The following is a 26,270-nucleotide window of genomic DNA, read 5'->3' as shown; positions in this document are numbered from 1 at the left end:
ATTCATGGGGAGAGGAAAACAAAACAAATGGGCAATCAGAACCTTTCATAGTGAGAATCTCAAACAGACAGACAGACATGCAAATCTGTGTTTTTTTTATGCAAAGCATTCATTACTGCATGGAAGCCAAATATGTAATCGACTCAAACAGATACAATGAGGTTGCATGGAATACTTCAGAAAATTAATTATACTCCTTCATTATATCGAGCTAAATATGGATAACCCATTTTCCCTGAACTTCACTCATTCCGTTGTTGCATTTCCCTCCTCGAGCAGCATCATCTAGGAGCCTGACAGCTGCACACACCTGTTGGAAGGCAGATATAACGGTATATGCCTTCCAATTCAAAATGTATAGTTCGTTTGAAAATGCAGGTACTGGAGAAGAATTGCACAGCTGGACTCCGTTTTATTGTTTCAGCTGCCTTGTATTTACTGCCCTCATTTGGCGGATTGAGTGTACTACGTGTATATTCTTGCGACAGCTGGCCAGGCATTGTAGAGATGCTCATTTATCAAAACATAAAACACAACTGTCTACATACTACTTCACAGTAAAGAACAGGATGTTAAAGTTTACAACAGGTTAAAGTGCACCTCCGCTGCCCCCTCTCTGCTGGCGCGTCAGAGAGTAGTCAACAAATTCGATTGGCTGATTCACGATTGGGGCGGGTTTATTTTCTCTGCCAGGCTGCAGTGACTCCAATATTCTGAACAGATGGGAGAGAGGCCACTCTCACCTGGAGCAGGGCTATCTTCCACAGGTTGGTTGAATGGTAAGTAGAATATTGCACCTCTACAGGTACTGAAGCTTTAGTTTTAGTTCAATACACATGTTACATGAGTACAAGACCACTGTTTTTATTACTGACCTGTGGGTAAATATTAAATAATGAATACCTAGAGTAAGCTGTAACTTCTAATAGCACTGTTTGTCTTTTCACCTTGTGCATTATAGTGCTGAATGAGAGGTTCTCAAACCGCTATGAAGAGTCTGAAGGCAAAATTTAAAAAGAATGAGGTAAGAGATGCCAAAATTCAAGCTTTCCATTGTTCAAAGCTGCACCTGATTGTCTTTTGCTTAGAGATGTACAAGCTGTACTTCATGTGACATCGCAGTGTGTGGATGTTGCACAAATAAGCAGCCATTGATGTGGGTCCATGTGTGTGCGTGTGTGTGTGCGGATGTGCGTTTATTTGTTTATTTGTTTATTTGTTTATTTATAGTGGATCCCCATTAGCTTCCACCAACATGGTTGCTAATCTTCCTGGAGTCCCCCCCCCCCCCCACCAAAATTGTTTTTAAACGGTTGATCATATACAAAATACAAATTAAACTACAAAACAACAACAATTAACTGAAAACAATTGATTTGAGCATTTAAAAAAACAAACATATAAACTAGATACATCCCTCACTTCCTCAGACAACCACTGATGGCTTGTATGATGGTCAGTGTCACTCAGCAGCAGCAGGAGAGCAGCGCTGTCTCCAGACTGCTGCTATAACCTGATATCTCAGGTAGCTTTCAATTATTCACACACACCCATACACACACACACAAAAGAATCTCCACTACCCTGCTGTCATCTCCTGCAGTTAAGGGGTTTGTATCGTGGTATCCATTGTAACCCCATCCCCATAATGTACTGTATTTTCAAGATGTGGCTTTCTGCCTGCTGCGTGGAGCCACTTATCAGCTTTCATAATTGGACTAGTGACCGTGCATCTTTGCAGCACTAGGACACTGGCAGAAGTAAAGAAGTAAAGCACTCGGGTCCTGATGATGCTGTTAGTATCACTGCTTCCTGTCTACCTCTCTTTTACCTTGGAGTGCACAATTTGTGACAATCTCCTGTTACAGTACTATTAGTAGTTGTGAATACACAGGTTGTATATACTGTACGTAGACTGATAGGTATCCTACATGCATATTTTTACCCACACACAGACAAGCGGTTGAGCATCCAGCCTGATTTTGTGCCTCCTGACGTCCCGTCTGGCGTGTAAATGACCGCCCAAATCGGCAGAGCAGAGCTGGCTCTGTTACTCCTATTTTTATTTTGCTGAGTCGTCACATCACGCAGGCCCTCCTTAGTTATTGCAGAGAAAAAGATCTACAGTGTGACGCTGCCTGGAGGGTGCCGTGCAGGACCTGACACACACACACACACACACACACACACACACACACAAAAAGACTGATGGTGAGAAAGAGGGTGCATGTTACAGAAATATTATTAGGTTAGAGAAAGGAGGTCAGCGAGAAAAGGAAGGATGCGGCAGTGGGCAAGGTGCAGCCGACGGGCTGGCTGTGCAGCCGACGCAGGATGTTGGGATAACGTCTTGGATACGGACAGGGAGCGCTGCACAAGGAGCCGTCATTCAGGGCAGCAGATACTGTGTGTATGCGTGGTGAGATTTAGGGATTCGTTGACGGTGTGATTGGGACAGTAGATTCTTGCATGTAGATCTGACCATGACTTTTCTGTGAACGGGGAAAGGAGGAGGGGGGGGTCTGGTTATCTGGGTCTAGCTCTCCGTAGTTTCCAGTGTGCGTCTGCACGTTTGTTGTGAATCAGTGGCTTGCTCGTCTGCAGCTGTGTGTTGTCGTGTATGTGTGCGTGTGTGTGCGTGTGTGTGCGTGTGTGTGCGTGTGATGCCCTGCTAACCGTTATGGATCCCGAGCAGCCCGTTTTTAGCCTCATGAAGCGACTCTGCTCTTGTGTCAGCCTGCTGCCGCTGCCAGTAGGTCTCTTCTCTCATTATCTACCAATCCTATGAATTAAAAGAAAAAGAACGTTTATTAGTTTATCCCTCTTTTTTTTACGATTTTTTAAAAACTTTTTAAACTAGTATGGCATATTCATTGAATGCTCTGAGGGCAGGAAAAAAGGTCACCTATACTTTTGTAAGTCATGAGGTATGCAGTGTGGTTTCAGGTACGATGGCTGACCTGTCCTCTTGCTTTGACCCCCCCTCAGAGTCAGGACTGGAGTAAGAGCGACGAGAGGCTCCTGCAGGCTGTGGAGCAGAATGAACCTGACAAGGTCTCCGCTCTCATTGTCAAAAAAGGTCTCTGTCCCACCAAGTTGGACGCCGAGGGCAAGTCAGCGTAAGTTAAAAATGATGTCAGTACCTATTTTTTTATTTTATTTAAGTCCCTGAAGTTCAGCAGTTCGGTTTTCTAGTCTCTTTTTATTCTGGGACAGACATGGAAACGGTCATTGACCGTGTTTTCTGTAGTGAATAATTGCCTGAAACTAAATACAGTATATGTGTTTTCATTGCTGCTATTATTACTTTTTGACCCATGTCTCCAAGAGCTTTAAAAAGATGCTGAGCATAAAAAGAGATTGTTTTAGCAGCTTCCGAGAATCTCATTTGGAATGTATTCACCTGTAATATGTTGATCTAAAATCAATTGGAATCAAAGGGACCTGCTCTATGTGCTCCCCGTATTTTAATTCCCAACACAATCGGGGATAGTCGGGGATAGCCGTGGATGAAAAGAGAATCTAGTCTTGTTTTACATGGTTGGAACTTAGAGGAGAAGGAATCTATTGTTCTGCAGAAACATAGTGCCTCTCAGTTTGACTAGCAGGTACCACCCTTTATATTCTGTTGCGCAGTTGTTCTTTTTCCCACTTTTTCCTTGAACTAAAGCTAAACTGATGAGTTCCGGTATGATCCCTAATCTCTCATCTGTCCTGGCAGGTTCCACCTCTGTGCATCCCAAGGTCGACTGGACTGTCTGGAGGTCATCATCGCTCACGGAGCAGACCTCAGCATCCCAGACGCTGCTGGTATGTGACTTTATTATCAAATGAAGTCTTATCTCGTTTACCGAGGGTTTTGAGAGTCTGTTTTGTGATTGGCTCCAGGCTTCAGCGCCCTTCACCTCGCAGCCAAAAACAGCCAATCGGAATGCTTGAAGAGACTCTTACAGGTAGAACTCGGAGTTAACTTGTTAATAGCATGAGATACTGTTGGAGCCATGGGATTTTTTTTAAGACTGCACAAATTACCAGTGGCTCAACTTTTCATTTCAATCTCTGTTTTATTTTCCCTGGCAGGAGAAATTAGAAGTAGATTGTACCGACAGCATTGGTAGGACACCGCTTCATCTCGCAGGTGACAGCTACTGAACTAAAAACTGGCACAGTGTAGCTTTTACAGACTACAGTCCAGCTGCTGAGGATAATTTATTGTTTGTCCTGCAGCTGTCAGTGGCTGCTTGTCCTGCACTGAAACCCTGTGGGACTTTAAATGTGACCTAGATGTCCAGGATGAAGTAGGTCGAAGACATTACCTACAATATATCATGTTTTTTTTTAAATGTCAGCGGTCTAATTTGTATGTGCTTTTGCTTTTCTCCAGAGCATTAGAGATCCTCACAAATAACCCTGTTGTTGCGCCGTGATGTTTGAATAATGGCATGCATGTCCCTGTCAGGATGGGGCCACGCCTTTGATTTTGGCAGCCCAGATGAGCAGAATGGAGCTGTGTGTCTTTCTCCTGGGTCGAGGTGCCAATGCAAACATACAAGACAACCAGAGAAGGTACAAAATAAGTCTTTTCTTCTCCTTCTCTTGGGCTGCTGAGGCAGCTGGACCACAGGACTAGGGCAGGAACTTTCTTCGTCTCTGCAGATGCCAGATCAATCTGTTGCATCGTTAGTGGGTTCGATGCTGCTGTTTTCCTGTTTTAATTATATATTTTTTGTTTTGAACCTCAGGTCTGCATTGATGCTGGCGTGTGAGAGCGACAGTGTAGAGACTGTAGAAGCTATATTAAGAGGCGGGGCCGACACACAGCTGGTTGACGCCCTTGGACACAAAGCCACCGACTACGGCGTAACCACAGGCAACCGCCACATCATGCAGATGTTACTGAATGGAGCACCTCCAGGTTCAGTATTGGCGAACAAGGCCATTTCCTAAATCGAATCAAATTAGGTCTGTTCAATCAGGTGGAATAAATGGATTTTATTTGCAACTTTGCTTTTCCTTCAGGACAGTTGGAATGGGAGGAAGTGGCTTAGGAAGACAGCTGGGTCTAGTTGTGAAGTAGGATTTAAAAAAAGAAAGAAAGAAAGGGACACACAGACGAAAGGCTTTTTTCACTTTCATCTCCCAATAAAGATGCTGCTGATTTATCTGAAGCAGATGTGTGACTGCTTTGAAAAGGAGATTAAGAAGATAATTCATTGAGAATTGATTTCACCACAAAGGTCTTTTTTTTTAAAGTGTAATTCCAGATTTTGTTGGATTTACTGCAAGATGCATGTTTGATACTAATAAAAACTACATGCTAGAACACTGTCAGGAACTGAGAGTATGTACTAGGCTCTGCTGTTTGCTTAAGATCATTGTTTTAGGACTCAATTTGTCGTACTGTGTGTCTGTTTCCCTCTGCATACAAAGCTTCTGAAGGCACAGGCGAGGAGGTAACGTTGCGTAGCTGTGAGCTGGATCGCTCCCCATCAAATGAGATCATGGCATACTTTGGTTGATCACATTGTGCATGTTTTCCAATACGAGTCATGCCTTTTGTGCTTTCATTTCCCTTTGTTCCGATTGTGTTTCCTTTACACGCTTGACCTCTGCTTGTTTGTTACCCCCTCCCACACAGTCTCCCAGAGTCCCCTCAGCTACTTCCTCAGTGCAAGGGGGCTCCACGCCTCGCAAACGGAAAGCTCCTCTCCCGCCGCGCGCTCCTCTACAGGTACTGTGAGAAACACCTGTATTTAACCACAAGCAAACTGGCCAGCTTTATTGCTTGAGTGTGCATAAATTACATGAATCTGTTTGGTTGGTTCCCAAAGTATTAGCATATGGCTCAAGCAATGGTTACACACAGTCTGCCTATGAAAGATTATGCTGATTGATCGACTGAATTTCTTTTGTTATTATTATAATTGGTATTATTATTCATTCGTTCGTCTTCTTGATGAGAAGAGACGCTCGTAATCGTCTCGTCTTCAGCTGCTTTTCCGAAATACGGGTCACGGATTTACAAGAAGATCGATGGATGGGTGGGTTTACTGGCGCCTATCCCAGTTGACCGCAGGCGAGATGAGGGGTACACACTGGATGAGTCGCCAGTTCATAGCAGGGCCACGCAAAGACAAACGCACTCACACCGACGGGCAATTTTGTTGTGACCAGTTCACCTGTTTTTGGAGGTGGGAGGAACCCGAATGTTAATGAACATTCATTTTGTTCTGTCATCTCCTCACACAGATCCCGGGTTTCCCACCCCAGAATTCTGCCCCACCTGCCCCGTCCCCTGAGCCCCAGTCTCCTCCTCGCTCTCCTCCGCCTCCAGAAACACAACAACGAGCCCAAGATAGCGCTGTAAAGCTGTTTGTTTGTCTTTCTTACAGCATGAAATGCAGACTTTATTCGGTCTTCATTTGTATTTATTTTGGGTTGTTTGTGTAATGCGGAGGACGAGGAGGTGTTCGAGGAGATTCGTCGGCTCCGTCTGGAGCGAGGCCGTCTGCTGCAGAAGATCAAAGCCTTGGAGCAGCAACAACAGAGTGCTGTCTCTGCCCTGGAGGAGGTGCAGACGCTCCTCCTCTTTCACGCCTCGACGACACGCTTCGTGATTTACGCTGATGTAGTTCTTCAGATCTTGTAAAGACTGTAGATTGCTGTTTAACCACCACCTCTTTACGTGTGCTTACGCTATAGCTTTCCCAACTAAAGCAGCGTCTAAAGAAGGCAGAGGCAGAGAGAGACAAGCTGCTCGAGGAGCTGAAAGGAGGCCATGCTATCGGGACCAGCGACTCTGAGGACATGGATGAAATGTTTGACTTTCCAGGTCTGCAGTCTATAATAGAAACTTCCCCAGCCCTCACGAATGGCATGCCTGGATTTCCATCAACGTGTCCCTGCTATTCCACCCCCCCCACAGATCAGTTATTTTGTTATGGCTCTTGAATGTTTCCTCTAGAGAAGCTGCTCTCAAAGCGCTCCAGAGCCGCCGCTACGCAGGATGAGGCCATTTCTCATGGGGATGCTAACTCGGCCCACACCCATCCAGCTCCGGGGGGCCCAGGAATGGTTGCTGGGCTGCGCAAACAAATAGAGGACCTTGCCTCACAAAACTCTGAACTGACTCTCAAAGTACAGGTAAGGTCATGGAGAGTACACGCTCACACACACACACACACACGCATACCTGCAGTGCCCACCAAACTGACTCTCAATTCTGTCACCAGAAATGTAATTGTACACTTGCAGCAGTGATTTTAAGAGTCATCACATTCTCTGTATTGCGCATAGATGCTGGAGATGTTTGAGAAGGATGACACAGACATGCAGACCTCCAGCACGGGATTTGTTCCCATAGTTCAGTATGAGACCCTGAGGAAGGAGTTTGACGCCCTTCAGGAGCGCCTCTCTTTGGCCCAGGCTTCAGATGAGGCCTCCAGCACGGCCGAAGAGCGGTAAGGTTGATTCCACTCATGTTGTACATCCACAAGAACTGTTCTGTGTTAGATCAGGCCTTTATCCTACCTGCACATCTTTGTTAATATCATATCCAAAGTCTTTTAGTCCATTATGGGATTACAATTTGTCATTAGAGGGTTTTAATGTTTGGGCTAATGCTTAAACATTTGACATCTCCATCTCGTTCTGCAGTGGTGATGAGAAGTTGACAAATGCAGAAAGTGTGGAGACTTTGAAGAAGAAGCTGCATGAGCTGGAGGAGCTGTTTGCCTCCTCCCAGGCTGAGCTGGAGGAGCTGAGGGAGCAGATGCGCCTCGGGGTGCTTTCTGTCGAGTGTGGCGAAGCGGATACTGCTGCAACAGGTGGTGGGGCCGGGGCTGCAGAGGAGGGTCCGAGGCAAGAGACACAGCAGCTGAGAGCGAGAGTGACAGAGCTGGAGGAGGAGCTCGCTAAAAGTCTGGGTGAGGCTCGGAGTAAGAGCAGGGACACAATCAAACGGCTGACGGAGAAAGTGGAGGAGCTCCAAGCTGCTCTGGCCCAGAAAGAGTTTACGAAACACGAAGGGGAGATACGCGGCGATGGAGAACGTGCAGAAACTTTGACGTGCCTCCGTAACAAAATAGCTGAGTTAGACTCTTCCCTGGCAGAGAACAGGACAACTGGGACAGAGCGAGGAGGAGCAGGAGATAGCGATCAGGTCCGTCGTCTCCAGGAGCGTTTGGGGGAGCTCGAGGGGCAGCTGCGAGACTGCGTTCCTCGCTCGGAGCTGGAAGAGGTGCAAGTGGCTCTGGGGCTTCAGTGCGAGCGGCTCGCCAGGGAGAGGGTTGACGTGGCTAGAAGGCTCAATGATGCTCTCCTGGAGCTGGAGGGACTCCGGCCTCCTCCACAGGGAGATGATGAAGAGGAGGAAGAAGAGGAGGAGCACTCAGAACGCTCAGGGCCCTCAGCCATATCAGGTGCGTGAGGCCTATTTTCTAGGGTTAAGATTCCTTTTCTTGAACCGTTTTATTGATGCTCATGCATCTGTCCAAACAGGCCACTCCAGACGCTCCCTGGCTGCAGTGACAGAAGAGCTGGAGGCGGCGAGGCAGGAGGCGGCCCAGGCTCTGGACTGTCTGTGCGCCGAGCGGGAAGGCAGAGCGCAGGACGCCCTGCAAATAAAGGACGCGGTGTCCCTCACAAAACACAAGGAGGCACTGTCTGGAGTATCGGAGCAGCTGGCTCAGACCCTGAAGGAACTCCAGGAGGAGAAGAGCCATCGTTGTCAAGCTGAGGAACAGGCTGCCAGATCGGAGGTCAAACTCCAGGCTTTGCAGAACGCCATACCCAAAGAGGAGCATGAGAGACTGAAGGTCAGAGGGCAATAAAGCAAAGCTAGCATCAGTTGAGTGTTTAAGAAATAGCGCCGCATGGTGAGAGGTTTAACGTGTTGCCTCTACTGTTTCCTTCTCGTCTTGTTTTATTAATAAAATGATCCTGGGGAGGCGGAGTCACGCCAGATTATTGACCATGAAATTATGAAAACGTTATATAGCCCGTGAATCTTTCTTTCTTCTTTCTTGGAAGTGCATTTGTCTAATGAGTATGCACTTCATGTTTATCATCATTTAATTCTTGTGCTTTCTGGGATTAGGCAGAGCTCCAGCACCTCCTGCAGGCCAATGAGAGCAGTGCAGCGGCAGCTCAGGAGGCTCTGAGTGAGAAGGAGATGGAGCTTCGAGAGCTCAAGTCCCAAAAGGCAGCAGAGCAGGGCCTGATCTCCAAGGAGGATCACGAGGCCCTCCGGCTGTCTTTGCAGGCCGAGATCAACGCTGTTACGGCTCGTTTCAACGATCTGACGCGTAAACATGAGAAGACCTGCACTGAGGTGTGTGTGTGTGTGTGTGTGGGTATGCATTCATCATTATGTCTCCCTCTCCAAACCTTTCTAATGCCACATTACATGTTACTATGCGTGTCACAAAAGTGAGCCGCGTTCCATGAAGGCCTCTTTTCTGCCTCTACATTATTCTTGTGTGCACTTGTGTGCTATTCAGCCCTCTGTTTCATGCAACCTTCTGCATACAGATGCAAACATCTGTTGTGTGCACAACTTGCCTCTTTCCAGTGTAGCTTCCTTCAAATAAAAAAAACAATTACCAGAAGAGAATAACGTTTTTGCAGAAGTTAGGTAGAAGTTAGCTACTAGGTAGCAAAAAGCATCTGAACTGTAGATCTTACCAGGCGTAGACCTCCCTTCTACGGTGACAAGGTTCCCCTGGTGGTTTTACTGATGCAGGTGTTCCAGGTACAGAGGGAAGCGCTCTTTAACAAGAGTGAGCGGCAGGTTGCGGAGTCCCAGCTGGCCACGGTGCAGCAGCAGCTCGCCGAATTAAGGGCCCAATCCGGCCACATCCAGGAGCTTCACAAGGACATCCAGGAATCCCAGGGCCTGGTCAAGGAGAAAGACCGGAAGGTGAGGATTCAGCTCACGCAGCTGCTGCTGAAGCACCTACGAGGCACCGATGGCGCTGTCTTTGTGCAGATAACAGAACTGTCCAAAGATGTTTTCCGGCTAAAAGAGGCGCTTGGAGCTCTGTCGCCTCCTCTAGGCATCACTTCCACCCCGTCATCTACCCATCATGGTAACCCTGGGCAGCAAATGGCACTGCAGAACCGGAACTCTATACTGACCCAGCAGCTCCAGGTAGGGGGGGGGGGGGGGGGGGTGCTGACACGAGGGATTTATTAGGCTAAAAACAAAAGCGTAATGTCCCAAAGGCTTGAGCTGACAGTAACGTCACCTGTGATGTTTTTGCAGGACTGGGAGAGAAAACATAAACAGGTGGTGACTATATACCGTTCCCATTTATTGGCCGCTGTGCAGGTCAGTGGAAAGTACAATCAGATGTGCATGAGCATAAATAAGTTTACCTTTTTTTTATGCTTAACCGTGTGGACAGTTATTCATAGTCTGGAGTCAGGACCGTAAATGGCACTGACTGCTGGATTAGTGTTTCCCCCTCTTCCTGGGGTAGGGGGGGAAGCAATCTGACCATCATCTCAGATTACCAGACAACGTGCGTGAAATTTCAGACGAGGCCAATTTATAGAACTCCTTTATGCTTCATTGTATTCCATCAACAAGGTCCTAATGAAAGTTTGTTCAGAGGTTAATCTCTGAGGAGAGCTGAGTATCTGCCTGTAGTCTACTTTAGGACGCTGTGTCTTTTCTTTAACGCCTCATTAATTTGGAGAACGGTTTGGTGTAGATGTTTTTTAATTTTTTTTATTGATCTGAGAATATTATAATTTTCTCTCACTATGCTTACAAAAGTCTGTTGAGCCTTTATTTTGTTATATCGATCACACAATATTAGGGCCGCATGGATGAAGAGGTGCAGGATCTTCTACTGCAAATACTGAGGATGTCGCATCAGGAGCAATGAGCCTTGTAACACCTGCGACCCTCGACCCACCAACTCCAGTCCTTGACAGACCAGCATGGAGCAGCTCCAGCACAGCGACGGGGACCAGTGTCGTCGTCGACTCTTTTAGAACGCAAAATATAACTGATTCATGGTGGAACGTATTTGCATGCATAACATAAACAACAGCCTAAAGGGTTGAGTGATAATGAAAGAGAGGAGTGCCTTCATGACTGGATTAATGAGATGTCAGCAGCCTAAATTAAGGGTTCAGGGGGGCAGATCGTTTTTTTTTTATGTAGTCTGTATACAATGATTGTGTGACAGCCGATTAATTTTATATGTTATAATAAAATGGAAAGATCATTTCTTTTGAGCCCGGTCTTTCTAGCGTTACTCACCCACAGTCGCTAAGGCCAGCCTCGACAATCGTCCCTCACGTCTATTTTTAGTGATGGAAACCTGGAGGCTTAATTTGGCAGCGGCACATGGACACATGGAAAGTTGAACAGCTGGGGATTATTTGTGCAGACATGACAATTCACAGATGAGCAACTACGATTGGAGATGTACTCTTTTCTAATGAATTTTATTAACAACAACAACAACAAAAAAGCAGTTAAATGTAATCAAAGAGACAACAACCCACGGAATTCCTGAGAACACAAAAAAGAAGACATGAGATAATAAACATTTAGGCCCTCACCAAAGGCATTGCCGCTCTCATCTCTGTGCATTCATTCATGAGGCCGCAGCTGCGATTGGTGGCGGGCTTGCATAAAGATATGCTAATGACAGACAAATTCTACAAGTACAGGGCCCACCTTTAGTAGCAATTTAGACACTGCGGGTAGGAAATCTTTAACTGCAGCCAAGCATTAGAAGTACAAGCAAATCTCTAACATGTGAAGACCAAGGCGACATGATAAAATGAACCCCTGATTTAATTTCAATCCCAAACCAAATCTTTCACATCCACCACCGTGGACTACAATGCCGTCTATGGCTTGCCTCTGAGAAAAAGGTTTCACTGAGACGGTTGTTGTAAGTACAACAACAGTAAAACAGCATATCGGGTACAACAAGAGCAGCTTACACGACTGTTAATCGTTCTGAAGTTTGTTCAGTCTTTCATCGACAGGTCAAGAAACTAGTGTTTTGCATCAGAAGCATAAATGCATATTTCATAGACTTTGACACAAATGCCTGTTTCTGCAGTTATTAAGGCACTGGGGCTGTGGAAATACAGGATATACTGCGTTTGTATGCAGAGTGGCGATTTAATCTGAGTAACAGTCTGACTGATAATCCTCACTGGCTGACGCATCTAACAAAGAAGCACAGCCCTCACAAGCAATGCAAAAGAAAGACACGGCTGTCTAAACAAAGTACGAGGAATTTGATCATCGATTATGATGGAGAAATGAGAAACGAGGCGGTGGCTGTTTTAAAAATCCGACACTGCATCGCGTTCAGCGCGTTTCTCCTTTGTGCCATCTCAGAGTCGTACCGCAAACGTCTCAACATCCCAGTGAGACAGACGCCGCGAAAGCTGTCTCTCGTAGTCAGAGTGCCTTCATTCCTTGCACTGATTTGGGCACGAAGCAGACACCATCTGTAACCAGAAAATAAGTGACTTCTTGACTTCCCACAGTTGTCACTTTTACTGTTGAACCAGTTTGAGGCCTCCGACTCTGAAATGAGCCCAAAAGTGACATTGTGGCTGCTTTCCTCCAGAACTGCATGCTGACGGGGGGACAGTTTGCTTTGATCCTGGGAGACAAAAGGCAGATACGGTCCAAGGATGTGTCAAACACCTCGCTCTCCTTTTGAAGGTATTTGTTCACGGTAAAAAAGGAACCATTGATATCCTTTGCTTCAGATAAATAGCCATCCAGGGGATTGCTTTCCATTTTTGGTCTTGCATGGAAAGAGTCGCCTGAGAGATAACGTGCAAAAACAAAAGAAAGCACAGATGAATGTAAATTATTTAGTAATTATTTAGACAGATAATCCATCACTTTACTGCATTCAGAAACACATTATGTACTTTTATTGTATCGAGTAAAGAAGTGTGAAATTGACCACATAACGACAACATCCAGTTTGTGTACTCGTATTCTTGAAAAAACGAAAATATCCCTTGGCTTCCCCTTAACATCTCGAATGCATCTTGACTTTTAGCAGCCAGTCCCTCACTGATTGTAGGAATCCTGACGTGTGTAGAGTAACCCCTGTTTACCATGGCGTTTGGGGAACAGCAGGATCACTGTTTCCTCCTGACCACCTGCTTGAGGTGCAGCTCACTCTCTGCTGCTACAATTGGGAGCTCGTTCTTCAGGTGGTACGAGATGAGGTGGCTGATGCTCTCAAACAGCATGTCCTTGGTCCGGACCTGCAGGGAGGATGAGATCTATCTCGTTCATTGGATTAACAACACAATCGGAGCTGTCCCTGCTTGCTGCCGGACTCACCACTCCCTCCGGGTCCACCAGGAGTAGGTGTTTGGGCAGGCCGCAGTGCATGCCCGTCAACACGTACTGTCCCGGGTTTGTAGTGCTCTCCCGGACCAGAAAGTCTCCGTCTCGGACCAGGAACCTTTCTGCATCGCGTCTGCTCATGCGACTGTGGTACCACATCTCCCTGCGGAGCTGCTCCTCATTCGGGGCCACGGGGGCTCTACGGCGTGGAGGGCTGGGCCACTGGTCCTCCAGAACCTGGACATCTCCAGCTGCAGCAGACACGCTGGACCCAACGGCTCCGCCGCAGGCTTCGTGGAGCTTCAGGGCATCCTCAAAGGGCCCTATACAAAAAGGTTTAAGTCTGGTCATGTTGTGCTACTTTATTGTAGCAATCAGAATCTGTCTCGCTAAATCTCAGGACTTACTCATATCAAAGAGGTCCTTCTTTGGACTATCTGGCGCCCTGGGCCCTCTGGGTCCCTCCGCCCCCGCTGGATTCAGGTTGTCTATAGTTTGGGTATTGACGTACTGATGCTCCTCATAGTCTTTGCTGCCCGGCGGCTGACCGTCTGCACACAGGTAACCATCTGATGTCAGACCTGTGAAACATCAGTGTTCAAACTGCCTGCCGGACAAGTAGATGTTTGTTGGCGCAAGTTGTTTTTGATATTTCATGTTCTTTGGCATCCTCTAGTGGCTGTAAACTATGACTGCCTGCTTTGAGTCTCATTCACCAAACTAAGGGAAAATAGAGGACAAATAAATACACTCATTATTATTGGTTGTGATTGCCTTTAGGAAAACTTTGGGAAAACTCTTATATTATATATCAGCTGTCTTGAGAAGGGCCAACAGTTTATTCCAGAAGGTAAGTACATTTGTTTGAGGACACAAAATGAAGCAATAATAACACTTTCACTTTCACAGAGAAAATAATACGTCAGAACTCCTTCAGTTTATTCTATAAATATATCAAAACCTAATGTTTCACCAAATGCCTCAGCTCTGTAGCAACTATAGCACGAATTATTCTGACAAACGAGTGAGCGGTTTTATTTTACAACGATATACATTCCACCAGAAGATGTCTCACCGGAGCTGCTGGTCGTCTCTGTGTCCCAGTGAAGCTCATAGCACAGCTGGCCGGGGGCGTAAGATACCTGCTCCCTCCTAGCCGGTGAGCCCATCTGTCAAACCACGCAGACACCAGAAGAAGAAAACATCATGAATACATGTACATCCTCACATCGGAATGGACATGCCTTGCAATGTGATGCATCTTAGAAGCACTCGACTTGAAACTCAGAAAGGTCAGAATGTAGATTCTGACCTTTACAACGTAAAGCCCACAGAATCACCTGTGCTGCCGCCTTGCCCTGGGGCTGTGTGTGGATGTGACCGAGCAGTGCTCCACTCTGTCTTAGCCTGGAGTCCACCAGTCCCCCGATGGGCGGCTCCTTCCCCGGGATGCTGTTGTAGTAATCGTGATCTGAAAAGTCCTCCTCCTCCCCCCACGCCGGCTCCTCTGTCCTGACAGACCTGAAAAATGAACACAGGTGCATGTGTTGTAAGATGCATTCAATGCAACTTACAACACATGTCTATGTTGTTGATTAGCATTACAGGTGTTTTTTGTGCTGTATTATATATGAGGTCAAGGCGATAAGGAGATCTGGGTTCTGGAATGGATTCAGTCCAATCAGATGACATTGCCACATCCTAAAGTGTTCTATATAAATCTGCTGGTGATGTATTTAGATCAGAGCCGCAGCAGGGAGACAGAAATGTCTGTTCCGGCAGGGACATCAGCGTAACACTTCAGATTTGCTCAAAGAGGAGAGAGGCTCCATGAAGATTTATATTATAGGATGGATTTTGGGATAACGTGGGAACAAACTATTATGTTCTCTCGTAACAGGATCAGAGAGTCGTACAGTACATTTTGATATTGTTACGGAAAAGGCAGCTCAGTGTTTTTCTTTGCGAGATGCCTGGCCAGTTACATTCATTAAATCGTAGCAGTGTGCTCTTTCTTCTTTTAGAAGAAGGGAGATACTAGACAGCCCACAGCTGTTTCCTGTTTTAGAAAGCAGCTGCAAATAACTCATTTGGTGTGTTTTTTTTTATGACATGACAGATGCTTGTTACCTCTCCATGGACATCATGGATTTGGGAGGACTGTGCAGGTACTGTTTGAACTGCAGCTCAAAGGCTTGCCCAATGGTGCCAATGACTGCCTGGGCTAAACCATCCGAGCACTCCAGGATGTGACACGCTGGAGGAATAAAAAACAAAAAAGAGAAATCTTTTTTCCAGCTTCCACACACTTTGGGGAGTATGATGTGCTTTGTTTTTTTTCAGTCACGTATTAGAGTTGAGGATGATTAATCAGGTAGTGAAACTAAAGCAGAGGCTTCAGAAGACATGCAGTACCTCTCTGGTTCACTGGGTCTTTGGCCACATACGCAACATAATCTGGCATGTCCTGCAACAAACAGGCAAAATGCAATTACAGGAGAGGAATTAGAGCCATATAACTAAATTAAAGGCCTCATTGATTGTTCAGTCATGAGATTGGGAATCAGTCAATTTGAGTCCAGTCAGATATGTGCAGTCTGCAGTCAAAATGTCCATTCCTACAGCAACGTTGGGGAGGGACGGGGGGATGGTCGAACGCTGCACTCACCGTGTCTCCTCCAGAGGCAAATGAGATAGACTGCATGGGATGGTGCGCTATCACCTGAAAGAGAACGTGGACGCCTGAGCCAGAGGTTTGCCTGTGACTTACAAACTATTAACGTATGTAAATCAGGGTTCAAAAGATATTTAAGATATTTTAAAATGATGCCACATGGTCTAAAGTGGAGCGCAGTTGACGTTTATAGCTACTATAAAATCACCATTTCACATATTTTTGTTCTGAAAGACGAAAATGCACACGAATATCATTTAAACCACTGTAGAGCGGAGAAATTCTTTCATACATCAGTTAAATATCGGTCATGTTGATAAACGGATCAGCCAGATCCTCGCACAGAGGCACCTCTCGGGAGTCAGCATCATACCTGGCGAGTGGTAGGGATGAGCAGACCAAGGCCTTCTATGGAAATATTTAATGCAATGCTCATGCCTGCAAATCGCAGGTTGCTCTTCCCCATTGTGGACTGGAGAGCTTTGTTCAGGGTCTAAATGACAGAGACAATAACACAGCGGACATCTTATCGGCACGACGCTTGTTACGGGAGAAGTAGTAATGCATAATAATTACATTAAATAATGTAGAATGTTCTTTTTATTTTAATTAAAACCATTTTCTATGAAGAAGTAACTTTGAAATATAACATTTGTAAATCCAATATTGTAAACCTTTTGCCTGCTGCACTGATGTCGCACGGTGATGCGCTGTAAACTGAACTGCTACATGGAAAAAGCAACCCAGTCATGATTGCATTATGTAAAGCCGTGAGCCGCGGACTTCACTGTAAGCAGATGAGCATCATGGGAAGGTGGAGCGAAAATGTGGGAACTAAATTTAGAAAATGAAACAATATGCCCTGATAAGGGAGCCTCCTCTGAGCTATAGAAGTCAATTTCCATTTTTATTGTGCCTCCACCAAAGGGCTTGTCACATTCGCCTGCTGCATATCAGAAACAGGTTCATATCGCCCACGATAGGCTTGTCTATGCCTGAACAATAAGAAATCCTCTGAGGCATGATGGATGCAGGGATGGCATCAGCAGATAGCATGTGGCTAGCGTCTGGAGGAGAGCAGCATCAGGGTTCTGGACCGGCCACTGATAAGCAGTCGTAAATCTGCATGCACAATAATGACCAACCTTCTTCTTCCAAGCGCCCCTCCCACCTGGGACAGCTTCACACAGCCTGTTGATGGCCTCCCTATTAAGGGAATGAAGAAAGGTCAAAGGTTAGACCGTGTGGCACACTGGCCCCTCATCAATTGGCTAACAAGGATGCATTGTCTTATGCTAATAAGTGTCGTATGCTAATAACAAACAAATGCTTTTCGGCTAGGTTTGGTGAATACTCTCCTGCAGAAACGTACACGTTCAGAACATGAAGCTGTTAAACAGAGTCGTGAGCTAAATCTAGCAGAACATTTGATTTCTAACATACAGCGTTGTTACATGACTCAGCAATTTCTGCATTCACTCTCGCCCCCCCACAGCTCGAATATGTTTTGAAAAACAGAGCAGATATTCTACATAATAATTCAGAATTAAGTTTAAAAATAGTAATTATTTATCTCTTGTGGGATTACTTTACACTGTACGCTACAATAGCAGTGTAAACATCACCATAGCAACAAACAACAGCGTCACAAATGGATTGATTGACTGATCAAAATAAGAAAGGCAAATTCCAACCCGTGGAAGAATTGTGTGTATATTTGTAACACAATTACACGAATAATGTTTTAATAAACTTAATTGTAACCTCATTTTGAAGCGCTGCTTAACCACGTTAGGAAGAATGATAGTTAATGTTCTACACTTGCACAGGCCGAGATGCAAAAAAAACACAGAAAGAGCTGCATCCCAATGATAAAGAAGCCTGAGGTTAAACATGAACAGAGGCTTGGTGTGTTCTGTTTAACCACAGAGCCGTCACAGGTCCAAGACCAAAGCAGTGGCTTCAAGTGGCGTTCAAAGGCTCAGAAAACAATTGTCATCAACAGTGCTGGGTTTTTTTTTTTCCTCTCTGTAGAAGAGTATTTTGAGCAGAACAGAATGTTCACAGTCCGTGCAGCACCACGTCTACTTCTGCACTTGTTTACAGTGCAATGCATGATATGTTGCTCCTGCAGTGCAATTCTTTCTGCGGATTTGATACCACTCTGCAGTGAAGCTGCCATAACTCCTGGGAAAACGGCTGCATAATGGGCTTTTAAAAGGCTCGGTCCTTGCACGCCTGATAGTGGGAGCGAGGCATAAGGCAGAGTTGAGGCTTGCACTTGCACTCTCGCCGCCAGGGGACAACGGGGACAGCAGTGACGCGGCTACCCCTATCAAGTGGCTTGTAAATATTTAAAAAGCAGCATCCCGGGCCGCATGTCAAGTAAAGGTCTACTCAGGGACTTAAAAAAAAGAAGAAAAACACAGCATGATGTTTTGAATGATTCATGCTGACAAGAGGGGTGAGGAACTGTTGGGCTGTTGTTGTTGTTGTTGTTGTTGTCTGACGCCTCTCTGAGCTTCTGTTGCAGTAAAATGCTGGCTCGCACAATCACTGTGACACAGAGAATGCTGTTCTCTGTGAATCTTACAAATCCTGGGGCTGAAGAACTTTTCAGAAATTCCGACAAGGACTGTGTGTCTTGTTGTGGTTTCCCAGGATTAAATTAACTTGTGTACAAGCCAGCAAGCCTTGGGAAAAGACAGCGCTTTTTGGCTTGGCTCTTTTTCAAATCCAATTTGTTCATTACATTTGATAAAGAAAAAAAAAAAACTATAACAATCATTGACTTATGGACTTTACACAGACGGCTGGTCCCAAACCTTTATTCATTCGCATCTTCGTAACACTTGGAAATCTGCTTTAAAGTGGCTGCTCCTAAAGTGTCTTACACATGCAGTCGGTGTAGAATTGGGGGGTGTGAATTTCACAAAAGGTCACATACTTAAAATGATCAAAGACAACAACCAGGAGGGTGCAAATAAACAAATAAACAAACAAAGTAATTCACTAAAACAGTGATGAGGAAACTGATGCAGTCCATCCCGGTGAGGTTTAGCTCATGCTAAGTGGGGCTTCTTTCTCTGTTGATGTTTTGGTGTGAGACCCCCCCCCCAGAAGAAGTTACAGCTGCAGACATTATCCAGAAGGGCACGTTCATAAGCACCACTGCAGCTTTCAACAGTCATTAGCAAACATCATCAATAATAGATCGCCCTCTCTATCACTCTGTATATGCTGCCTCATCCCCCCCCCCCCCCCCCCCACACACACACACTTAGGCCTTAGATGCACAGTGGGCTCCGATTACGGGCGATCAATTACGGGGGGACAGAAAGACAGAGATGGAGAGGGAATGAGGCGGGGGAATAGAGCAAACCCTTCATTTTATGACAATAACATCACGTGCACGCCATAAACGCACGCTGACTACGTTTGAGGTTCAACACATAAACACATCAAACCGTGGATCCGTGAATGTCTGTCGCCGAACGTACGACCACCAACGTGGAAAAGCCTGTCACATTTTAACGATTGCATTGCCGTCACAATTTTCCAATGAAATTAAAGAAATCAAACTAAAATCTATAGTAGTTTTTTTTTTTATCACTCTTCAAGCCATACTGGCCTTACAATAAAAATATATGACATTTATAAACAACCCAAAGCCAAGACACCCCTATGAGGGATTGGATATTATCGTGGGTGATTCACTGGTCCCAGTAGAGACGGCCAGCAGCTCACCTCGTCACCTGAGTCCGTGTGTTGAAGTCCAATGACCGCATCGACTTCAGAACCTCAATGCAGCCCATGTACTGCGGAAGACAGACAGAGACATGCGTTTTAATTATAGCTTGAAATCATGACAGTGGATCCATGTGGTCTTTTCTTAAGCATATTAACACAGCAGGGAACCATTTCAGTCGCACAGAAAAAAGGTACCACCCCCCCCCCCCCCCCCTCCTCCTCCTCATGACCGCCACTAAAAATGTGCAGCCAAATGCATGAGAGATGAAATGAAGGACGAACGGCCTGTGGTCACCCTGAAATCATAGTTTCATGAAGCACATCTATTAATCAGAGAGATATAAAAAAAAGTAGATCGAAAAATCTAAATGCAAGAACACATCAACTTTTAGGATTGAAAATATCTCAACATGTCAAAGGTGTGTATCAAACACTGCATTTGGAGTAAAATAAAATATTATTTCAGTGGTGATAAAAATGTAAAAAAAACCAAACAAACAAAAGCAGAATATGAACTCCTATTTCTAACACTATTTAATAATCTAAGTCCACCCAGGCGTTGTGCTTTTGTTCAACACTAGCAGCCCGCTGAGTAGCTTTCTAATGGCTGTCAGGATATGGTGCTAATGGCACATTGACTAGATTAGCAGCACTCAGAGCTCCAATTCGTGTACGAGCTTCTGAGGCCCTGAGAGATGCATGGAGCGTGTACTGTACACATTTTTGGATACAGCCACTGAATTTGAAGACGCTTTTGCACCAGTGCTGCGCATCACACTGCGTATCCTGCATTCAAGAGCCAACAATCCCCGATATCTGGCAGTGGATGAATCGAGATCAATCACAACCACAGAGCCATTCATCTATACCCAAAATGCAGCCTCCAGTCGTCGTGAGCTCTCATAACAGCACGTCCATGTGCTGCAGCGTGCATGTCAGAAAGGAATCAAACCCGCAACCTTCTTGCTGCGAGGCAACAGCAACACCCACCGCGCCACCGTGCTGCCCATGATCACAATCTTATTTAGTAAAAAAAAAAAAAAAAACAAGCAGACCAGTGCAGCCAATATTTGGATATTTGGCAAATCTGAAAGCATGGCAAATTCTACAAATTAGTGGAGACCATATGTTGGAAAACGTCCGATTTAACCTGCCCGCTGGGTGTTTATTGGACTTGGTGGACTGGATTTGTAGTTTTGCATCAGAATGACATTGATGTCGGGTCTATTCCTCTGTTTGCTCTGGATGAGGCTAAGCATGATCAAAGTAGCAAACAAAATCTGCTGGCTGGCTGCAGTAGTGTTTTATCATTCAGCTATCGCAATAAATGCTGGAGTAAAAATGTTAACATACATCAAACGCTTTATTTATAACTCCAGACAATCAACGATGCATTATATTAAATGGACGAAGAGCGCTGTGTCCTGCTGCGCCTCTGCCAGACAGTAACTTAGAGAGGCACGACCTTTTCATGCTGGTTCTTGGGCGGCTGGTTTGGTAACTGCCACTTCCCAATGTGTGGCAGACAAAGCTAAATGATGATCCAGTCGTAATGCTGCTATTAAAGAGAAGTGCTGAAAGGAATGTCCGGTCATGGAGACTCGGGCCTGTGTGTTTATGAATCACGGACACACACACACACGCCTACACACACACACTCCATGACATGACTGTGTGTTCGAATAACCAGCATGAGTTTGCTGCCTTTGCCATAAATGCAGTTATAATAAAACAAGGAAACGAATGATCAAACCAATGTGACCAGTCACGGGGGAGTCATCTTCAAGCTGCTGCGAGCTTCGACTTTCGCCGAGAGGCTTCTGCTGTGCGTGCAAGAGTGTGTTCCTCACAGACCTGTGCTTGTGGAGCAGGAACCCTCAGAACAAGGCCCCTCTGCTTGTGGTTACCGCTCTGTGCACTGGTATTAAATGCTCGGTCACGTTGAACTCAATGCTGAGCCTGTGAATGTGCCACAATCAGAAGGATCGCTTTCATCAGAAGCAATAAGCTAAACCTTTAAGAATTTATAACATCTCGTACAAAATTCAGCACGCTGCCGTGCATCTGAGCCGGTTGGGCTGCACGAGGTTGCTTGTGTGACGAGTTTGCTGCTATTTACATCCTCTCCCACAGAACTTTGTCTCTGTGAACGCACCCCAGTGCGACCAGCAGCCACTTTGTGAAGGCTAATGGGCATCCAAATAAAGCAGATAGACAGCATGGAGGAAGAGCACTAATGAGTGTGTGTGTGTCTGAGAGAGAGAGACCTTTGAGTCTAAGATTAACGAGCTTTCTAACCAGTTCTGGAGGCGGAGAGAGAGGGAGGGGGGGGGGGGGGTCTCTTCCATCAGGACAATTGTCTCTCTCTCTTTTTCTCCAATGTCCACATAATCTGCATTTCCTCTTCTATAATCCTATTTGCACTCCCATCATTTGGGCCAAGTCTCCAACACAAGGTTCCTGGGATTACTAAGACGTTAACTTTCAAGGAAGAATTCTTTATCAAATTAATTTAAAAAAATGATTATTACACATTCTTACATTATGGCTCACTTCTTCGCGTGGGTTTATTGTTCGCCGATGCAGGAAATGCCATGAAATGATCATGTTTTATATATGCAACAATAGCAACAAACAATTATAGAAAATGATGGAGAAATATTGTGCCCCGGATTTAGGGAGATGGAATGTTAGCGGTCGGCTGTTGTTGCTCTAAAGATGGATGCTGTTTTAAATGCTGCAGGGCTGTGTTTGGTGGCGGCTGCAGACGGCATACATAGAGTGCTTTGAAATATTAGCTTACGCGTGTCAAAATAATCAAATATCACAGTACAGCACATGTTAGGAATTTAGGAAAGCCCTTCATGGGGATGAGAGCCTATACATACTCATGACTAGACCCCCCCCCCCCCCCATACTGATCCAACATCTTCATCCACATCACATGATGGAAATGAATGTGATTAACTGTAATTCAATATAGGAATGAATGGTGCCTGTATAACGCTATTAGAATGTGTGCTTGGGCTCCAGGCTGCACTAATCAAGAGCCACGCTATTAGTTTGAGGAGAAGGAAGGAGGAAGACCAGGGCAAGATGGGCGGAGGTGTGGGCGGGAGGGGGGGGGTCGAAATTGACATCGACATCAACAGTCTGCTTGGGCTGGCAAGCCTTTGTAAACACAAATGACAAGAACACGCTGACAAAGACACCTCTTACAAAGAGGAAATTGTCTTTTCCCATTTATGGAATGCCTTTCTCTGGTGGGACAAAGAACCGTCCCCTTCCCTCAGCTGATCGAGTAGGAAAAGTTTCCCTGCTACCTGCCACTCCATTGCACTTGTATTTACTGCATTGACGCCAGCTACGGCGTGGTTTGAGATTTTAGCGCGCTGTCTGGGTTTGTAAATCATACTCTATAGATAAAATCGCAGCTCGCGTGGATGTAAACAATGCCGGAACCACACAAAGGATGCCACTCCCACAAGCCTCCTGTGGGAACAGGCCATCGATGTACTCTAGGTACAGACGGCTACTGCTTTTGAGTATTTACAGAGCATGTAGTAAAAACTGCAGCAATATCGAGCTCCTACATGGACTCCAGTCGGCATGCACCGCTTCATAGTGCATCTCTCCCCGCCCATGAAGCCTGCGTGTTGTCCTGACGCAGTCTTCCCTCTGGCCACACCGAGCCATATCGCTCTGGATTAAATGATGTATTCCCGAGCCCTGGCCACATGAGCTGCATGACAAACCACCTGGCACTGAGGTTCCTTTTGTTTCACACCCACTCAGAGAGCCTTCACCTGAGGTAATCAACACACACACACACAGACACACACACTGATCGCTGTGTGCTGTTGATTAATATCATATTATCAGGAAAAGGAATGTTTAAAACAGAACATTTGGATGTGTTTTAACAATGCATATTTAGTACACAGTGCAAAACAAGTGCCCAGTGACTCACCCTGACAATGTAAGAAGCCCCTGGTCCGGCAATCTTCTTGTCCGGATGCAGCCAGCCTTGAGTGGGTTTGTGGATGAAGCTACCCTTCTGGGTGAAGTCGTCTCCCCCTAGCCACATACCTTCCACCCTTGTCCTGCGGTTCATTCCCGATCTGGAGCTGCTCAACCCCCCAGGACTTGCCATGGCCTCTGAGGCCCCAAGTCCATGGGAAGCTGGACTGGCAGAATGTGCTGTAGCAACTGCTCTTTGCCCCCGAAAAGCCTGCAAGGAACAGGGGGTAACACAAACAGGGTCACAGGAGTTAAGCACCGCCGCCAGACTGGCCACTGGGCCACTAGCCGAGGTCACTCCACTGGCCCTCTGTGATGATGAAGGAAGGGGGGCAGAAGCTTGGGAGGGAGCTGCTGCTGCTGCGGCTTTGCCTGAGTCCTTGCTAGAGCAGGAGTTGGAGTTCGAGGGGCTCCGGCTGAGCAGGGAGTTGGAGAACTTCCACTGAGGCATCTTAGGGATGAGCATGCAGAAGGTGGTGGTGGCATCCTGTTCCCCGTCTAGGCAAGGGGAGTCAACTAAGGCTGCAGCCCCAACAGAGGAGGATGATCTGCCGCTGGGATCCAGAGGAGGTAGAGGGGGCAGAGGGAGGCTCGGAGTGGAGGAGGGGCCCACCGGCGTGGCCACAACTTTGCCGCTCATGGCTAGGCTCTGCATCAGGTCGTCGGAGGAGGTCACAGACTCGTTGCGAAAGCGGCCATACTTTGGCTTAAGGAGCATGCCCGGAGGAGTCGTCTGAAGCAGGAGCTGGGGTGGGCGGGTGATGGCCAAAGGATGAGGAGGGGGGAGGGGGGAGAGGGGGGGGGGGGGGTGTGATGGAAGAAGGGAGAAAGCTAGAAAGGAAATCTTCCAGATGGAGTCCTGTAGCCTGGTAACTGACAGCTATCTGCTCCTCTCCCATTCACACACCGTCCCAGCCTCACGCCACTCGCCTCTGTGTCTGAGCTGGCGTGCCTCCCTCACCGCCTCAGGCTAGCTCGCTCATCTGCTCACAGTCTCTCTCTCTCTCTCTCTCTCGCTAGATGATGTCATTGGATCTATTAGCCCTGCCCTGCATGGCTGCTCCCAGCCTGTATCAGCTAAAACACATCTGCCTGAACCACCCTGCTTTCAGACACGTTCACTCTGCAGAGCCACGTGTTTATGCTATTTATTTATTTTGCATAGAAAATGATTCTGCAAATGGATAACGTGTGTCAGTGAGCCCCTTATCTTTAACACAGAATAGGGGCTTATAAAAAATAAAATGGATTTTGACTTTATAGATTTAGCTTGACTTTAGGTTTCTTGAATGAATGAATCAAATGGGAAGAAAAGACAAGATTGTCTCCTGTTGTTGTTGTTACTGAGGTCAGATGACGACTGATCTTTGTTCCTGCATGGAGTAAAGCTAACACAAAGAGGAAACAGATCCAGCTCCTCTGTATTTGGTCCCCACTACAAATGTTTTAAATCCTAAGGCGCTGTATTTTGTGACCTTCTGTTGTGTTATCTGCCATTGTGTTTGAATAATCTGTTGCAGTCATCTCGACTCTCAGTCAGTTGCTGCAATTAAAGTGTATTTGTGTGCATGTGAAGTTCTATTTTATTTAGTAATAGATACAAACTTAAAAAGGGAAACAAGGCAGCAACGCTGAATAGGGATTCTGTATCTGCCTCATCCACCATATCCCATCTGCCTGAATGTTCCTCCCACTCCACCTTCCCTTCCACCTCCCAGGGGAGCAGTAAGTCATCGTACCACGATGCTGTAAGCCCCTCATGTCATTCTCTTCATATCCCTTCCCATTTCTCAGTTCCAGTGAAATAATTTTCTACATTTCTAGCGCTATTTTCAATCACAATTTGGTTTCCCATATAATAAAAAGGCATTGTGAGGAAGCATCTGATGGCAGGATAGGGTAAAGTCAAAGATTGGTTGTTGAAGAAAGGATGATGAGGCTTTGATGTTGTTTAGATTACATTGTGTACAGATAAAGGTGGGAGTCACAAAAAGAAGAAGCTTGAGACTTGATCACATCAGAAGTGATCAACCACAACAACTGAGATTAGTCCTAAAAAAAAAAGTCATAATAAAGGCTAAAAGAATAGACAAAGAAGCCTCTGTGCTCAAAAACAAGCATCTGTAAATACAGATCGGAGCAATGTCTGCAATGATTGTGAAATAACAGTCAGGATCATCCGTTCCACGAAAACAGGGGATATGCACTGACTAAATAATACCACCCACTCAGACATGGAAGAGCTCATTATGTCCCCGTCCACTGTTTAAATCCAATACAAAAAGTCATTACAATCTCTGCCGTCCCAGAAATCACTTCAGACAGTGGGGAGTGATCATGTTATTGTTGATTCAAACACCACAACAGTACGCAATGCAGACAGTCGCAAAATAAAACATATATATATTGATTTCCATCAATTCAAATTAAGCACTTATCTGAAACTTCAGTCTGAACAGAATCTTACCTGTATGC

The 26,270-nt window shown here is 45.9% G+C and overlaps 2 protein-coding genes across 2 annotated transcripts; one reads left to right on the top strand and one right to left on the bottom strand.

Moving 5' to 3' along the window:
- Window positions 1-988: 988 nt before the first annotated feature.
- ankrd24 (ankyrin repeat domain 24) lies at window positions 989-10,892 on the top strand. The gene is made up of 22 exons (XM_068743840.1): window positions 989-1,024; window positions 2,989-3,119; window positions 3,722-3,810; window positions 3,889-3,953; window positions 4,081-4,138; window positions 4,228-4,298; window positions 4,460-4,566; window positions 4,743-4,915; window positions 5,431-5,453; window positions 5,639-5,731; window positions 6,250-6,375; window positions 6,458-6,571; window positions 6,703-6,832; window positions 6,965-7,143; window positions 7,297-7,460; window positions 7,657-8,420; window positions 8,500-8,816; window positions 9,098-9,331; window positions 9,743-9,919; window positions 9,989-10,150; window positions 10,265-10,330; window positions 10,824-10,892. Exons 1-22 carry the CDS (start codon window positions 989-991, stop codon window positions 10,890-10,892), a joined length of 3,348 nt encoding a protein of 1,115 aa, XP_068599941.1.
- Window positions 10,893-13,137: 2,245 nt separating this feature from the next.
- shc2 (SHC (Src homology 2 domain containing) transforming protein 2) lies at window positions 13,138-24,513 on the bottom strand. The gene is made up of 12 exons (XM_068743342.1): window positions 23,746-24,513; window positions 19,773-19,843; window positions 17,171-17,231; window positions 16,399-16,518; window positions 16,020-16,073; window positions 15,767-15,818; window positions 15,482-15,608; window positions 14,692-14,872; window positions 14,427-14,520; window positions 13,759-13,932; window positions 13,346-13,674; window positions 13,138-13,266 (listed from the first exon to the last, which is right to left on the bottom strand). The coding sequence occupies exons 1-12, from the start codon at window positions 24,511-24,513 to the stop codon at window positions 13,138-13,140; spliced, it is 2,160 nt and encodes a 719-aa protein (XP_068599443.1).
- Between the last annotated feature and the right edge of the window lie 1,757 nt (window positions 24,514-26,270).

Source organism: Brachionichthys hirsutus, chromosome 9 (genome assembly GCF_040956055.1).
Source record: "Brachionichthys hirsutus isolate HB-005 chromosome 9, CSIRO-AGI_Bhir_v1, whole genome shotgun sequence".
NCBI lineage: Eukaryota > Metazoa > Chordata > Actinopteri > Lophiiformes > Brachionichthyidae > Brachionichthys > Brachionichthys hirsutus.
Note: the sequence above shows the minus strand (reverse complement) of the source record. Positions and strands in the feature narration are given on the sequence as shown.

What these genes read in the sequence shown, in the direction of transcription:
- ankrd24 (XM_068743840.1), top strand. Translation starts at nt 989, where the DNA reads ATGAAGAGTCTGAAGGCAAAATTTAAAAAGAATGAG. An exon ending in ACCTAGATGTCCAGGATGAA is followed by an intron (nt 4,299 to 4,459) that starts GTAGGTCGAAGA and finishes TGTCCCTGTCAG; the next exon opens with GATGGGGCCACGCCTTTGAT. An exon ending in CTGAAGGCACAGGCGAGGAG is followed by an intron (nt 5,454 to 5,638) that starts GTAACGTTGCGT and finishes CCTCCCACACAG; the next exon opens with TCTCCCAGAGTCCCCTCAGC.
- shc2 (XM_068743342.1), bottom strand. Translation starts at nt 24,513, where the DNA reads ATGCTCCTTAAGCCAAAGTATGGCCGCTTTCGCAACGAGTCTGTGACC. An exon ending in ACACGGACTCAGGTGACGAG is followed by an intron (nt 17,232 to 19,772) that starts GTGAGCTGCTGG and finishes TTCCCTTAATAG; the next exon opens with GGAGGCCATCAACAGGCTGT. An exon ending in AGAGACGACCAGCAGCTCCG is followed by an intron (nt 13,933 to 14,426) that starts GTGAGACATCTT and finishes GATGTTTCACAG; the next exon opens with GTCTGACATCAGATGGTTAC.